Raw genomic sequence first — 17,818 nt, 5'->3', positions numbered from 1 at the left:
TACAGGAACAATTTTGCCATTTTATTTTTTTTCTTCACATTATTGCTTTACAGTAAAATGCATTGGTTGGATATGTCCAGTATAGCAAGACAATACATTCATATAAGTTATACAGTATTTTTTTTTTTATAGTAACTAACTTTACATTAAATACTTTTTTTTTGTTAATCAGTTATTGTTGACAACTCCCACATCACATTGAGCTCACAGTGCATCGGGTCGCATTCAATCAAAGAAATTTCCAACGGCGTGTGCGTGATCGTTTTGTACACCGGACTTCCATCCAGTCTGCATCAAATAATTCTTCTTTCCCTCTTCTTCCTCCAGAAAAAAAAAGAAAAAAGAAAAAGTCTTGCTGACAAACGCAAGCGCAACAAGGACAAAACTCCAACCTGGCAACCAAGAAAGGGCCGCATAGAGCAGCCTTAGGAAGATAAAGAAAATGACAAAAAAAATGCACATTTGGACTCCAAACGAGTACAGTGCTGCTTCCGGTGTATCTACAGATGGGCCGTGTGGTCACCTCCATCCAGAAATGAAAACGGTCGAGCACCCTAAAGGGGGGTCCAATTTTGTTTGTCCCTAAGTGCTCTCATCCAGGTCCTCAAAGTGACAAAAGTCCAAACAAAAAACACCATCGATCCGTCATGTTGCTTTTTTTTTTTTTGGCCCTTTTGTGGAAAAAGGGGACCATAGTGTCCATATCCTTTGGCTCAGTTCAACAGCGATCACACTAAAACAAAAAAATCAAAAACGACAAAAACGCACACCTGTGAGCTCACACATTAAGTACGAGACGGACAACATCATCATGGCGACCTGGCAGGGGCCTCGCGCACACACAAGTCATGACATTGAGATTGCATATACAAGTGCCTGCCGCCATGTGTGGCACAGGAATATCCCCCCCCCCCCCCCCCCCACACACACACGCCCCCTCCTCACCAGTTTTTAAATAATAATTCTCTGTAGCTCGGCTCATTGCTTGCAATTTTGCAACAAATTGCAATATAGCTGCCGATTTACTTTTTTTTTTTTGTAAAACTGGACCAGGCAGTTGCCATGGAGACAAGATCAAGCAGCCATTACGCTGTGCTTGAGGGAGAAAAGGGGGTGAGGAACACTGCATTTAACATCCCAGCATGCACTGCGGACAAGAGGCGGGTGTGCTCGTCATACTCACGCACATTCGTATCTCACACGCACGCGCCAAAGGAAGCACTATTTGATTGAGAATGAGAGGATGGCTGTTAAAGTGCAGTATCTACATACAACTCACATCAACGCAAGAGGCCCCCCCCCACCAAAGAGCTGTCCCTGATCACTGGTGGCTGTGGTTGGCTTGCAACCCCCCCTACTGGCCGGGAGGTGGCATAGCAGACAGTCAGCATGGAGAGAGCGGTCGAGTCCAAAATCAAAAACTGAGCGTGGTTTTTCAAATCTCCATTCAGAGTGAGTTGCAACATGCTCGCCCTCTCGCTCACAAAAGATGGAGGGATTTTTTTTGTTTTTTGAAAAATAAATAAATAAATGCAAAAACGTTCAGTGTTGTGCAGTCAAAAGTTCCGTTTGGACTGATGCTTCCCAAACAGTCCTGGAAAAAAAAAAAAGTTTTCTTTTTAAGTGAGAAAAGTTTGCAGGGACAGAGTTTGTAGTTCCTGGTGTCAAGTTTGGTGGAGCTGCCAAGGACAAGACCCTCATCCAAGGGGGCGCAACAACAAAAAAAAAAAAAAAAAAAAAAAGTGTGCTTTTCTCTTTGGGTCCTGGAGTTCTCAGTAAACCTTGTGAGGATTCTGTCGACATGAAATGGACGACATGGCGACAGCTAAAGGCATGCTAAATGGATGGACACAGTCGACAAGTGGACAGCAGTACTGCAGGCAACGCTCCAAATGAGCATCAAAAAGGACTGGCACCGTGTGAGCGAAGACCAGATGCAGACAAGTGCGCCACCTGGTGGACACACTTGGGACTAAACAGACTTAAAGTGAAGAAAAGAGATAGGTCCAGTATTATTGAAGGGAAAGGTGGGACTTTTGTGAGGATTTTGTTTGTTTTTTAGTCCTCAAAGCACATGGGCAGGTTGACAAAAGTGAAGACGTTGTATTCGATCATGACCGAGAAGCAGAGAAAGACGGCGTACAGGACCAGGACGTAGATGCCCAGCTTCAGATCCAAACGCCACTTGTTCAGGTGAATGCCCAGTACCTGTTTGGGGTGCAAAACAAAGCAGTTAGTGACACAAACCGACAAAACAGCTTTAAAATAATTTTGATGGTAAACTAGCTTTTAACAAGGAGAATATTGTCTCTGCCGTTGCCATAGTAACTTCAGTGCTTCGTAATAGGTGAACCAGCCAAGATAACCACTGAATTTTTTATTTTATTTTTGTTCTTGCTTTCCAAAAGAATGATATGAAAGACCGATGATAGGCCGGGCTGAGTATTGGTGCCGATATTTGACATTTTGACAAATCTAAAGGCCAATAAAACTAGGAGCTCACAGAGTGGCAAATACTTGCAAACGTAGCAATTTTTTATTTTTTATTTTTTTTTGTCTGGGTTTGTAAAATGCTGTAAAAGGTTGCAAGGATGTTCATAAACAGTTTTTACTTGTTGCAATGGCATTTTTCATGGTCTGCGGACATCTTTGGAAAGCGTTTATGAATATGAACCCTTGCAAAAGCCCAAAATTAGCTAAATTTGCAAGTGTTCGTCACTCAGTGCGATAGCAGCTTTTGAGATCAATTTAAAACTTAAATTTATTTAACATTTTACTTTACAAGAGATCCTGCTGAAACTGGGAACTCCCTGCGCAATAAATAATTAAAGGGATACTTCACTTATTTAGCCCATTATAGCAATAAAAAGTTAATATTTTGTCTGTAATTAATTTGATACTTTCATTATTTTTTCCACATATAATTAGTACCTTTAAAAACACATTTTGCAACTTGCTGTCGATTGAAAATGGTCATGTGACATTCACAAGCTGAGCTGTGATTGGTTACCTGAGCCCTTGTGATGTGTTATTTTCAGTCGCCAGCAAGTTGCAAAATGTGTTTTTAAAGGTACTAATTGTACATGAAAAACAATGAAAGTATCAAATTAATTATAGGCAAAATATTCATGTTTGACTGCCAAAAATGGCAAAATAAAGTATCGCTTTAATTTTTAACATAACAAAATAGCAGTGAAAGTTTAACACTTCAGTTGTGTTATTGTTGGAATTTTAAAAACAGCTGTCTCATTATAAATAAATAAATAAATAAATAAATAAATATATATATATATATATATATATATATATATATATATTAAAATTACAGGTTAAAAACAAAACAAAAACATTTTACCTTTTAAAAAAACATGCTTAACTCATTTGCTCCCAAAAATGTATAAATAAGTTCTATTTTAAATGTTTTAAGTGTCCCAAAGACGTATTTATACGTTTGTTTTTATGCAAGAACATACAGCAGGCTTTGATGCCGCCTCTCAACTGCAGAGAACGGGTCAAGTAATGGTAGCAATTACAAAAACGGCCAGCAGGTAGCAGTAGCGTATAAGACCAAGGGCCATGTTGAAAACAAGCCGTTTCCGGACAATTCTAAACAGATTTGTGAATAATGATGAAACTTAGCTATATTCTAATGCTGATTGCTGCAATACGGAAACAGATAAATACTTTTTTTCTTTTTCTTTTTTTCCTGATGAAAGAAGATACTCTAATCTTTCTTTTGGTAGGTTCCATCACTCCAATCAAGACTGATTGTGATCACGTTGATTGTATTTGAATGATTGATAGGTTTCTCGACCCAACTGTCCAAAACAAAGCTTCGAATGAGTGTAAATCCATCTTAGAACTCACTGTGAGGGCCACCGATCCCAGAAGAAGCACCACCGAATACACAAGTCCTCGACTGTTGATCATCACCTGCAAAAGACGCAAACAATTATGTTCGACGCTCATGGAGTACACAACAGAATGAACAAAAGAAAAAGCATCACCTCTGATCCGTAGTCAACGCACATCGTTTGGATCGCCCAGGGGACGCCCAATCCCACCAGGATGTCAAACACGTTGCTTCCAATTGTGTTGGACACGGCCATGTCTCCCAAGCCTGAAGTACACAACCCAATTTGGACACAACAGATGTGAGCAATGTTTTTTTTTTTTTTTTTTTTGGTCTGCTAGCCAGAATTGGCTGAGGGACGGGACGACCTTGGCGGGCCACGATGAGGCTGGCGATGCAGTCGGGGACGCTGGTGCCTGCTGCCAGGAAGGTGATACCCATGATGACGTCAGGGATTCCCAGAGTGTAGCCAATTATAGTCACCTGCAAGAGGGCGGGGCTTTCACTAAGACATCCGAAGCCTCCTTTTAAAAATATTTACAACACAGCACAGCCACACCACTATAGAACTATTTTTTTTAATTATTTTAAAATTCTCATGACACCTTGTAGTGAGGTGGAACATAGGCTAAGGATAAACCCCATTCGTTTTAAAAAAAAAAAAAAAAAAAAAAAAAAAAGGGGGGGGAAAATGCACAAAAAAAAAACATTGTATAATAAGAAAATGACTACTTCAAACAAGCAAAATTATCTGCCAACAGAACATGAAAAAGTTACTTAAATTTACCTGTAAGATTTTGAAAAACAACAATAAAACACGCCAGGGATTGAACCCACAACCCCCAAGTCTGAGGGCAGACACCACCACTAGACCACTGAGCGGGTAGTACATTTACTGGCAAGAGGAAAAATTAGCTTAGTAAATATAACGAAATGAACTGATTTTTACAAGAAAAAATGCTTGCAATAAAGAGCTATATTGCACTTTTACTAGATTCTGCAAAATCTTAAAAAGAAAACTTGTGAAACCCCAGTTCAGGGCCCGTGATGTTGGTTAGTCATCTTAAAATGTGGAAAATGTTTGTTGTAATAAGCCTCACAGTAGTTAAAACTGGATGTTAAGACAAGACTGCTTGATCAAAAAGATGATATCTTAAAATAAGCATAATGATCTTGTCTGACAATTTTATTTCAAATAAAAATATGGTAAAATAAGCAAATTTAGGCTAAATGTAAGAAGTTATATTTTAAGATTTCAGCAGGTTAATTCATTCTCTGCCATTGACAGCTATCTATAGATGTGAAAGGGGAAGTCAACCCCACCAAAAAAAAATAAAAATCTTGACCATATGTTCTATACAGCCTCAATAGTCTAAATATGGTATTCTGGTATTCCATCCGTCTTTATCAATATCAGAAGGCGGCCATTTCTTCACTTGCTGTCGAGTCAGGCCAACACGGAGGTGCTGATGCATGCTTTTATTTCTTGTCGTTTAGATTATTGTAATTCCCTGCTCTCTGGTCTTCCCAAAAAGAACATTTCAGTCCTACAGCTCCTTCAGAACTCAGCTGCACGTGTGCTGACGGGGACCGGAGGGCGGGAGCACATTACACCAGTTTTAAAATCGCTGCATTGGCTCCCCGTGCGTTTCAGGATTGATTTTAAGGTGCTTTTATTAGTTTTTAAATGTCTTAACGGTCTTGGCCCATCTTATTTATCTGATTTGCTTTTACCCTATTACCCCTCGCGGTTCTGAGGTCTTCTGGCAGTGGCCTTTTAACTATTCCAAATGAGGACCAAGACACATGGTGAAGCTGCCTTTAGCCACTATGGTCCTCACCTATGGAATGGCCTGCCAGAGAGCATCAGGTCTGCAGAGAATATTGATGTTTTTAAGAGGAGGCTTAAGACTTATTTTTTTAGTTTGGCATTTGATTGATCTTTTTTAATTTTATTTTATTTATTTATGTTTATCATTATTATTATTTTTATTTTATTTTTAACTTATATATATATTTTTTTTATCCCCTTTTATTTATTTAACTATTTTAATCTATATTGTCTTGTAGCTTTGTTTTTTATTTATTTATTTTTTCTATCGTGTTTAACTGTTTAAATCTTTTTATTTGGTGGTTATTAAATTTTTAGCTCCAGTGTTTTCTCATGAGGGAGCCTCCACAGTGAGAGGGATGCTTGGTCTTCATCCATCTCACTGTGGATGAACTCCTCCTGGGTGCCTTTCCTTACAGGGTACTTCTGTGCCCCGCCATGTTGTGGTTTTCATGTGTTTGTTGGGTTTTGGATGTGTCTGTGGGTACGATCATGGGGATGGGGGGGGATTTTTCTTTCTTTTATTTTATTGTATTATGGATGTCCAGCACTTTGAGTTGCATTTTAAATGTATGAAAGGTGCTATATAAATAAAGTTGATTGATTGATTGAGTGAAAATGACATCGCAGTTGCTCAGGTCTCAGATAACAACCAATCACAGCCCAGCTTCAGAAAACAAGTGAACTGTTATTGGTCATGATGTCATCTTCAGTCGACAGCAAGTGGCAAAATGGCCGCCCTCTGCCATGAATAAAAACAGCTTGAATTTGCTTCATAACTCATATTCAACAAATGCAATATAAATCAGAAAGTCATATTTAGACTTGAGGTCACATATTGTCAAAACATGTTTCAGCTCGACTACCCGTTTCAAGAGCCAATTCAACCGGGCTGGTGGTGAGTACAGAATGTCCACAACGTACCATCCAGACCATCAGGTAGGAGAAGATCGCGATCCAGACGGTTGAGAGGATAAAAGAGAGCATGAAGCATCTCTCCCAGCGTGGCTTGCCGCAGTTTGGGACGGTGAGGAACAACAACAGGAGCAGAGGCCATGAGATCAGCCACTTGATTTTGTTGCCACATCCCTCTGTAGAAACAAATCATTTCCGTCTTGTTGCATTCAGTCAATTACGCGTCGGTTGTTACCGTCTCGGATCATCCACATACTCGGAATCCCAAACGGGGAAATGCCGCTTTCCTCCTCCTCCTCCTCGGCGGGTTTGTCCTCCGGCACGTTGCCGTTCTCCATGTCCGTTTTGCCATCAATCACTTGCGTCTCCACGCCGTTGGCTGCCTGGACCAACTTCTGGCGCTTTCAGAAAAGAAACACTCAACTCCGAGCATGCGGCGCACGCGGCAACGACAAATCCCGTGCGTACCTCTGTGATGATGAGGCGGCTCGCCATGCGCAGGCGGGTCTTGGGTCCGAAGTGGCTGGTGACCATAACGCGCAGGCCCGCTTCGGGGAAGCGGAACTTGGACGGGCTGGCGTTCATGATCTCGTCCACCATCACCACTGAGCCACGGCTGTACGCCTTGGTGGGCTTCACTGGAGTCGCGTGGAGAAGATGGCAAGTTCAATTGAAGGTATATGACCATGTTGTAGATGCACACACATACACACACAAGTTTAAACACGACACTGACGACGATTACATTTGTGGTATTTGACTTATCAGCATAATCTCAGGGGGCGGCCATTTAGCAACTTGCTGTCAACTGAAAATGACATCACAGTTGCTCAGGGCTCATAATGACCAATCACAGCTCACCTGTTTGACATTAGTCATGTGACATTGACAAGCTGAGTAGTGATTGGTTGTTATTTGAGCCATGAGTGACAGCAAGTAACAAAATGGCCGCCCCCTGACATGGATATTGTAAGGAACATTTTGGGGCTGACTATCTTTTTAAAAACAAAGCAAAAGTGGTCCCAGACATGACCAAAAAAAAAAAAAGTGGTTTATTCTTAAAATAATTTTGCAAATAATTTTAATATAAAAATAATTTTTAAAGCACCTTCATATAAATAATGCAGTACGTTTTGTTTAGACATCCATAGTTTGTTAGCATCGTGTTCTAAATTACTAGCAGTGCTAGTAAATGTGATGCTAACAAGTGCTACTTGCACATTACATTTACCTCTTTCACTCCCAGCCATTTCAGAAAATTTTGAATACCCACGTGATATAACGTTCAATAATTATATATATAAGCCAAATCTACCAAATGACAGAATAGAATACAATACTTTTTGCCCCGTCCCGTTCTTTTATAATTGACATTAGAAAAATGTAGGTTTGCCAAAATACAGCCATTTCCATCACGGACTCTGAAACTGTTATTTCGTATAAAATGGGGCAATGATGTCATCTACCGGTGGTTAGGCATCAGTAAAGTTGTTTCCAAGTTTGACATTTACAGTGGAGCATAATCAGATTCTTCCCATCTATCCCCACTATGAAAAATTATAATTGACAAGTATACTTGTCATTGGGAGTGAATGAGATAATAGAATCCATTCCTTGAACCTCATTGAAATTTTAATTAATGATTAATGTATTTACTTATCTAACATTTTTTTTTCCGTCAACTTCAGATCTAATTTTGAATTACATTTTTTCTTCATTAAACTAAGCCCAAAAGCTGAAAACATCACCACGCTTCCATCTGGATATGGTGCACTTTGAGTCATGTGCAATTTTTGTAACCTTGGTTTTCAGTCAAAGGGGAATGGGGGGGGGGCACACACATCTTTTCCTATTCACAGCACATGCCGTCAAACCTGCAATTTAAAGCCAAATTATAATTAAATTGACATTTGCGCCAGCTCTTCGTGATTAAAAATCACTGCGGTATTGCATTCCATTGCGGAGCGCACAACTTCAGAGAATTGAACTCCATTTTACTTCTTTGAATTGCCTCGTGCAGCCTTGAGCTTCACTTGCAGAAGGGAACGTTAACTACGATTGATTTGAAGGCTAATATTTGACATTGATGTGAAACAGCAAATGATTCCCTACTACAGTACATTATGACTGCTTTGACAACCAATAAACTTTCTTTTTTTCTTAAAACTTTGCCCTTGTTAGTCTAATTTGGACTTATGCATGCAAGAAAGCGCATATATTAGATGTGTAAACAAACATTTCTTAAATTCATTACCACTTCAGTAGAGAGTGTGCCAAGAGAGCAGCAGCAGAAAAGTATGCAACAAAAACATTGGCACACGGCAGCAACAACACTTAACAAGCAAGAGCAAGTTTAGTAAGGCTAAACAGACAGGCGTTGGGTTAGATAAATCCATCAGTTGGGAATGGCACAGTAAAGAATTAAGTGGCTCAAAAGAAGGACAAATGTTACTTTTTTTTCCCCCCCCAGATAAGTTGCAGACAAAAGAAAACAGTCCCACGACACTGAACTGTATTACACAAAAATTTGCATACAAGTCAAACAGGAAACGCTGAACTCCGAACAACTCACACTAGGATTTAGAAACGACGTAACCCAGAAGGGAATAATAGCGATTAAAATAACCCATTCCAAAGTAAAAATGAGGTAAACAATGTTTTATTATTCCCACAAGTGCCACTTTTTTTCCCCCACAAAAATCAACTCACTCAAACTTTTAATATTGAATATTCAATATTCTTGTATTGACGTATTATGTTTGTCCCGCATACTCGAAATTGACAAAATAAATAAATAAATAGGAGTATTCACATTGTAGTATAGGGCAGTATAACCCCAAGTTTAGCGCAACTAAGACATAGCTGCCATCTAGTGGTGATTATTGCAATTACGACTTAAAACCACCACACAAATTGCATATTTTTCTTTTTTTTGCCTACATTTTTTTTTTAATATTTGGGATTTACCATTTATTTTATTTCTATATTTATTTTTGGGTTGGGACTGGCCATTAGGCCGATAACCAGCAAGGTAACCTGGGATAGTGGCCATTACAAAGACATGCATGTCTGACAGATGCCCATTAAGATGAATAGCAGCATGTTTTGATTGGAACATTTCCTGGACACTTTTATAATTTATTTATTAAAATGAATTTGTTTGTTATATACAAAATTGCCATTAATTTCATGCAATTTCAAGGAAAAATGCTAAATTGCGATATATAGTAGGGATGTAACGATGAGGGCAATATCACGATATCGTGATATTAAAACTGCCACAATATTGTCGTCATGTTAACAATACTTAAAGGGAACACATCTGTTTAAAAAAAAAAAAAAAAAAGTCAGGTTGATTTCCATTTGTGCAGTTCTATCACCCTCTAGCGGCTAGTTTATCAGTGCAATTTAATTTTCATTAGGGATGTTGCTTGCATTAGCAAATATTTGTCTCAACATTGTTATTAGAGATTGTTTATTGGTTTATGTGCATTGCTGTTATGTACAAAAGCACAATATTGTGCTTTTTTTTAGTATAAGCTCTTTTTTTTTTTTTTTTTTTTTTTTACAATATTGTGATCTTTTTTAAATATTGCCAACCCCTCAACCCCCCACAATATCGTGATAATTGTCATGTCGGGATCTTAATATGATGTAATATATAGGTCTGTCTTTTTGATTTTAAGTTTCAAAACTGGCACTAGTGGTAAGCGTTGACTACTCATAAAAAACTAGGGCCACTCAGAGGGACAGTATCGAATTAGATAAAAGCTTAAATGCAGGGGGGGAAAAAATGGGCCATTGTTCAATTCACACACATCATATTAAAAATGGTTAATGTAATACAGTTCGTCGGGATCACAGGACTGGAAGTTGGCCAATCTTTGGAGAGAAGTAAGCGCTCCCCAGCAGAGAAAATGAATCACGAAGCAATTGTCAAGCAAGTTGAGCAGAAACAGGAAAAAGAGATTAAAAGCCACATGACCTTCAAGGAGGTTAGTCACATTTCTTCAATGATCGATGCGTCATAGGCCAGACAAGCCCCGTCCAAGCCTGTCTGATTAACCTTACCTGTTGCCAGTAAGGGCACCGACGGATCGTCATCCCAATAATAAGGCGCATTACCGTCCTCCATCTCGCTGCTGGTCGCCGCGTTACCGTTGGCGACGTTCTTCTTGGAGCTGCCCATGAAGAAAGCCTGCATGCTGGAGTTGAATCTGGTTGAGGGGACGCGCACAAGGATAGGTCAAGGAACTCACTTGCGTGGAGGATTTCAACAGAGATGAAAGACTTGAAAAATCTGATATTTACTCTGCTAACATACATAGCATGAAGCGGCCTACTTTCCACAAAACACACACACGCAAAGCCTGAAATTGGCATAACAGAATGTGGTCAAAAAACTCCCCCAGTATGACAATTCCAAAGCAATGCGAGTATTATTAGATGAAAAGTGCAAGAAGACAGCAGTACAAAAGCCGCTCTGTTTGTCCTCTCTGACTAAACAAAACACAATGTCCTTCAATAAGGTTCTTAAAGTAAAGTGGAGCCACTTTCCTTTAGTTATAGAAGATGATTTTCTTTCTATTTCGCCCCTTTCAAAGGTCATTCGGATTCCTTCTTCAGTTTTACGGAGGCTACTGCCCTTCTCAGAGTCTTGGAATTGGAATGAAAAGACTCAGGCTGGGTTTGAAATCAGTCACTATTCACTATACGGTGCGCTACAGAACTTTGTAAAGCTGTTTGAATATGTAGTGAAGAGATGCCATTTCCCACAACTTGAAATTAAAAAAGTAGAATCGTCATACCCATCACTAAAAAATATGAAAGTAACTAGAAATACTTTTTTTTTTTTTTTTTTTTTCTATGGCCGATACGATATTGATAATTAGTAGTAAGGGAGGCTGATAACCAATATTTTGAGGCTATAATTTATACTAAGGGAAAATAATGGCGTCAATTAAAAAAAATAATTAAAAAAAATAAAAAAAGTTGTGGTTTGTAAGCAATATTGCCGTTTTTATTTTTAATCTTACAATAGAAATATCAGGAACCTTCCAGGATAATCAGTGCGTCTTAAAAAAGTTAAGTAAAACATTTTCCAAATTTTTAATATCTGAAATGTTACTTTTTTGCTAATCTTAGTTTAACTTTCAAACAAAAACAGGAGGTTACCAAGGTCAGCAGAATCTCTTTTATAGAGTGAAATTTTAAATAAATAGTTCATGACATTAAAATAGTTTTAAATGGATCTAATATTGCCTGTAAGTAAGTAAGCGTTATTTCTTATAGCGCCATTCATAGAGGTCACAAAGCGCTTCACAAAAAGAAGACAGCCTTATACAAAGAAATATAAAATACAATGCCATAAAACATATCTGTACTGTATATATAGACAAACATGTAAAATATATGTGTATATATAGCATAAATATAGTGAAAAGAAATACAAAAACATTTCGTAAAATACAATAAAAAAAAGTTGGCTCTAAAAAGCCTGATTTAAAAAAATTGTTTTTAATTTAATTTTTATTTGTATTTCTTTTAAAGTCTCGACACAACTGTATGACTGAGTTTTCAAATAGGCTGATGCCGATATTCGTCAAAACGCTGAATATTATCAGCATCAACAATCTGATCCAGGGATTACTTGTGTCACGCCGCCACCTGCGTGACAGGCCATGCTTTTATTTTCATAGTCATGTTTCCTGTTTTATTTTGAATTTCTGATTCCCTTCTCACCCCAGGTCACTTGCCCTTCCTGCAGTTCACTAATTACCGGTCCCCGCCCATGATCATGTCCACCTGCCACCAATCAACCAAGACAATAAAAGCCACCTGCACTTTCCCCTCAGGGCCGAAGTGTCACACCGTCAGTGCATGGAAGCGTCCCACAGTCCTTATGACCTTGTTCATGTTGCCTAGCGTTGTTGCCTTGTTTTTGTGCCTTTTCCTCCCTTTTGGAGCGCTTTTAGTTACCCCTTTTGCCTTGTGCCCTTTTTCCTCCCTAGCGGAGCGCTTTCTGTTGTCCCCAGTACCTTTTGCCTGTTTTTTCCTCCCTAGTGGAGCGCTTTTTGTTCTCCACTTTTTCCCCTCCCTGTTCTCCTCTCAGTTTGAGAGGAGACCTTTGTTGGCCGGAAATAAACCTGCTGCCTTGGTGGCCTACCTTTATCCTGCGTCTGAGTCCTACCTCTCCACGTCGTGACAGTACACTTCGGCCAGCATGGACCCAGCAGGAAAGGTCGAGGCTGCGCTGCAGAGCCTTGAGCTCCGGCTTGCCAACCAGGAAAAGGTTCAGCAAGCCGTGGTTTCGGAGCTGAAGGAGCTGTCGAGCCAGGTCCAAGGACTGGTGAGCCAATCGCGGCGTCGAGCTCCAGCCTCCACCGGACAGCTACCCCTCCCCGAACTCTCTGTCCCGACCACGTCATTCACCGGGGTAGGATTGAGACTGGCCTCCCCAGAACGATACTCCGGTGAACCTGGACAATGTCAGACCTTTCTCACGGAGTGTGACATCCATTTTGAACACTCACCACAGGCATTTTCCACAGCTCGGTCCCGGGTAGCCTTCATGGTGTCCCACCTGACTGGACGAGCCAAGACCTGGGCAACCGCGGAATGGGCCAGGGGCTCCCCGGTCTGCCAAAATGTACAGGATTTTCAAGCCGCCTTGCGCCAGGTCTTTGATCCCGACAACAATGACCGAGAGAAGGCACGAGCATTGAGCCGGCTCCAACAAGGCAAAGAACCCGTCAGCGATTACGCAATCCGCTTTCGCACCTTGGCCACAAACAGTGGCTGGAACTCCACAGCGTTACAGGACCACTTTCTGAAAGGACTCTCACCCGCCATACAAGAACTCCTGATTCCCGTGGACCTTCCAACCAACTTGGATGCTCTGATCTCCCTAGCGATTCGTGCTGATCATCGCCGACGAGAGTTGACCAAGTCCAGCGGGCACCATAGAAGGGTGGAACCAACCCCCTTTTCACCGCCAATGGAAACAGAAATGCCACAGCTCATCATGCCTCCCCGACCAGGGCCAAGGGAAGTGCCTAACGTCGAGGAGGAACCCATGCAGCTTGGTCGGGCCCAGTTAACCACCGAGGAGCGACAGCGTCGCCGCCAAGAAGGTCGCTGCTTCTACTGTGGTGAACTTGGTCATCTGGTAGGAACTTGCACCGTGAAAAGAGGTTCACCGGTGAGTTTCTCGTCACCCCGACCTGCTAAGACACAAAGAATCACGCAAGCCCAGATACGCCACCATGCTATGACCATGGACATGCCAGCCCTCATCGACTCCGGTTCCGACGAGAGCCTCATGGACTGGGGCCTCGTTAAGCAAGTACGAGCCACCACCGAACCCCTTCCCCGGACCATCCAGGCCAGAGCCCTGAATGGCAAGGAACTCTTCAGCATCACCCACATCACCGAACCCCTGGAAGTACGAATTGGACAACACATCGAAAATCTCCGTTTCCATGTAATCCAAGCTTCGTCACCCACTTTGGTTCTGGGACACCCTTGGCTACGTCAACACAACCCCCGAATTGACTGGAACTCCGGGAATATACTGGATTGGGGAAAAGATTGTAGGGATCACGTTTTGGACCAATCAGCGACCAGTGCATCCTCAGCCGCAGTCAACCTGGTCACCTTTGAGTCTCTCGCTCCTGAACCTCGCCAGTCACCGCCTCAAGCCCCCGAGTCTCGCCGGGCGCATCTCCAAGACCCTGAGCCACACCAAGTCTCTGCATCATGTCACGCCAAGTCTCTGCATCATGTCACGCCAAGTCTCTGCATCACGCCGCCCAAGCCAAAGCCGACCACGCCGAAGCCTGTCACGCCGAAGCCTGTCACGCCGAAGCCTGTCACGCCGAAGCCTGTCACGCCGAAGCCTGTCACGCCGAAGCCTGTCACGCCGAAGCCTGTCACGCCGAAGCCTGTCACGCCGAAGCCTGTCACGCCGAAGCCTGTCACGCCAAAGCCTGTCACGCCAAAGCCTGTCACGCCAAAGCCTGTCACGCCAAAGCCTGTCACGCCAAAGCCTGTCACGCCAAAGCCTGTCACGCCAAAGCCTGTCACGCCAAAGCCTGTCACGCCAAAGCCTGTCACGCCAAAGCCTGTCACGCCAAAGCCTGTCACGCCAAAGCCTGTCACGCCAAAGCCTGTCACGCCAATTCTGCCACGTTTCGCCAAGTCTGCCAAGCCTGTCACGCCAATTCTGCCACGTTTCGCCAAGTCTGCCAAGCCTGTCACGCCAATTCTGCCACGTTTCGCCAAGTCTGCCAAGCCTGTCACGCCAATTCTGCCACGTTTCGCCAAGTCTGCCAAGCCTGTCACGCCAATTCTGCCACGTTTCGCCAAGTCTGCCAAGCCTGTCACGCCAATTCTGCCACGTTTCGCCAAGTCTGCCAAGCCTGTCACGCCAATTCTGCCACGTTTCGCCAAGTCTGCCAAGCCTGTCACGCCAATTCTGCCACGTTTCGCCAAGTCTGCCAAGCCTGTCACGCCAATTCTGCCACGTTTGCCAAGCCTGCCACGCCTCGTCAAGTCTGCCAAGCTTGCCACGCCACGTCTGCTACGCCTCGCCAAGTCACGTCAAGTCCGCCCGCGGACTCTTCTATCGGGAACATCCTGAACGGCCCCTTGTCTGACTTCATGGTCGCCCTCCTGGACTGCCCTTTTGTCTGGGACGGAGGGGTGGGCCGTGTTCCCACCTCCGTGCCCCCTTCCGCCCACCCTTGTTTTTGGACTCTTTGGGTCGGATGGCCGTCAGGAGCCGGCCATTGAGGGGGGGGGGTACTGTCACGCCGCCACCTGCGTGACAGGCCATGCTTTTATTTTCATAGTCATGTTTCCTGTTTTATTTTGAATTTCTGATTCCCTTCTCACCCCAGGTCACTTGCCCTTCCTGCAGTTCACTAATTACCGGTCCCCGCCCATGATCATGTCCACCTGCCACCAATCAACCAAGACAATAAAAGCCACCTGCACTTTCCCCTCAGGGCCGAAGTGTCACACCGTCAGTGCATGGAAGCGTCCCACAGTCCTTATGACCTTGTTCATGTTGCCTAGCGTTGTTGCCTTGTTTTTGTGCCTTTTCCTCCCTTTTGGAGCGCTTTTAGTTACCCCTTTTGCCTTGTGCCCTTTTTCCTCCCTAGCGGAGCGCTTTCTGTTGTCCCCAGTACCTTTTGCCTGTTTTTTCCTCCCTAGTGGAGCGCTTTTTGTTCTCCACTTTTTCCCCTCCCTGTTCTCCTCTCAGTTTGAGAGGAGACCTTTGTTGGCCGGAAATAAACCTGCTGCCTTGGTGGCCTACCTTTATCCTGCGTCTGAGTCCTACCTCTCCACGTCGTGTCAACTTGGACGGGGGAAATTTATAGTTTGGTTTTTCAGTATATCCTTTGGGAAACCTTTCCTCAAATATTTCTGACACCTCATAACTTTTGCAAAAATAGTTGGAGGGCGCCATTATCAACTCCCACACAGTGTATATAACAAGTAGCCAAATAATAATAAAAAATAAAGCCTACAAAGCATTTTAGCGACTTGGCCAAATTTCATCAAATTAAGCGCAAATGGTGTGAATTATTCATGTAATAACACCCTTAGCAACATTGCACAATCTTAGCTTTTTAATTGGTGTCTAGTGTTATAGTTTAGCTTGTTTGTATGTTTATTTAGAAAAATTGCACCTAAAACCACATATTTCTCTGGCTCAATTTTTTTTTCTTCCCCCCCCTGTTCCGGGAGGAGCGGAAACACCTCGAAGCAACCTCCATTTTGACAGGAACAACCTAAAATGGCCAGTGGATATTTTAGGAACGGGGTGGTGGTGGGGGGGTTACCATATGACAGCAGCAGCATCCCCTCGGCAAGTTGTGCCTTGCCTGCAGAATGAGGAAGGAGAGAGGAGTGATCCGGTTAAGCCGGTGCTCTTTAGGGCTGCGCGGGGAGGAAGATTAAGCCCGCGGTGGCTGCTGAGAGTGCAACACAGATTACCAGCTGCACCCAGACAGACGCACACGCCATGACCATGACATGCTGCTTTGCCGCCATGTGCTACCACCACTCACACACACACGGCTCAGGGTTCATGGATAGCGTCTATATTTTGACATTTAAGTCGAGGCGGGGGATAAAAACATTAATACTGAATATCGACTGGAAAACGGCACCTTGCAGTCAAAGGTTTACAAAATGTGCTGACAGAGTACTTACTTCATGACCAGAATGTATCCCGCATACATGACCACCAGCACTAAACTCTCCCACCTGGGAAAAACCCCCCAAAAACAAACAAACAAACAAGAAGAAGAATCAAGATCGCTGAAAAGGATGGAATATTCATGTACTACAACCACTATGGTAACCAAGAGCAAACTATTGAAGGAAAAGCAAAAATCCAGTTCAGTGTGCCACAAACTCTAAAGGGAAACAGTTTCAAACCATTTTATACATGCATTTACATGTATATTTAATTACACTGTAATTACATTGTAATTACATTTTCTGTTTAGAAGTAGTAGTGCAGTCTGCGAGCACATTACACTGGGGTTATACAGCTGAAATAAGCAATTAAGGAAAAATGCAGTCAATATGCATTTGCATTTGTTAATTACATTGTAATAATTGCAGTAATGCAGTCTAAGCACAATGCACTATGGTGCTAAGGCTGAAATAAGCAATTATTGGATAAAACGGATCTACAGCTCCCTTGGTAACTAATAAAATGATTGGGGTTTTTTTAGAGGAAGGAGTGGGAGTGCAGAAATGCTACTATATCAAATAGCTGCCAGATTTGGTGATAAGGTGAGGATAAAAATACAATCTTTATGAAAAGAAAAGAAAACTCAAGCAATGAATAATTATCAGCTTTTTTCCCCATCCATAATTTGAGGTAGCACAACCTCTAAAGATTGCTGAGGCCGTGTCTTTTGAAGAGTCAGGCTGAAATAAGCAATTAATAGATAATCAATCTGTGCTAACCTTTGGCCAATTATACTCAAAACTTCACCACATCAAAATCAACATTTTGGGGGGATTTGGGTTAGGCTGAACTGAGCTAAAATTCTCAATAAATATGCACCAATTGGGATTTTTGTAAAGTGTGTTGACTCACCACACAATCTTCTCGTCATAGATGAACTGTAACGTGTAAAGAAGTGACAGTTAAAAGGTTGCCACGTATGACGTTGCCATCATTACGAGTCCAACTT

General features: G+C 42.3%; 1 protein-coding gene across 2 annotated transcripts in view; it reads right to left on the bottom strand.

The window, feature by feature from the left end:
- The window catches only part of slc24a4b (solute carrier family 24 member 4b), a 41,698-nt gene continuing 23,880 nt past the window's right edge, over positions 1–17,818 (bottom strand). The window contains exons 8-17 of one of the 2 annotated variants that reach the window (XM_077510666.1): positions 17,722–17,747; positions 16,821–16,874; positions 10,725–10,816; positions 7,068–7,237; positions 6,856–7,000; positions 6,609–6,775; positions 4,222–4,336; positions 4,008–4,120; positions 3,868–3,933; positions 1–2,208 (exon numbers count right to left, since the gene is read on the bottom strand). In XM_077510666.1, coding sequence (XP_077366792.1) covers positions 2,059–2,208; positions 3,868–3,933; positions 4,008–4,120; positions 4,222–4,336; positions 6,609–6,775; positions 6,856–7,000; positions 7,068–7,237; positions 10,725–10,816; positions 16,821–16,874; positions 17,722–17,747 — 1,098 coding nt within the window. In that variant the 3' untranslated portion in view covers positions 1–2,058. The remainder of the gene's footprint in view (positions 2,209–3,867; positions 3,934–4,007; positions 4,121–4,221; positions 4,337–6,608; positions 6,776–6,855; positions 7,001–7,067; positions 7,238–10,724; positions 10,817–16,820; positions 16,875–17,721; positions 17,748–17,818) is intronic. The other variant, XM_077510667.1, reaches the window with a different exon arrangement.

This window comes from Festucalex cinctus, chromosome 21, assembly GCF_051991245.1.
Source record: "Festucalex cinctus isolate MCC-2025b chromosome 21, RoL_Fcin_1.0, whole genome shotgun sequence".
Lineage (NCBI taxonomy): Eukaryota > Metazoa > Chordata > Actinopteri > Syngnathiformes > Syngnathidae > Festucalex > Festucalex cinctus.
Note: the sequence above shows the minus strand (reverse complement) of the source record. Positions and strands in the feature narration are given on the sequence as shown.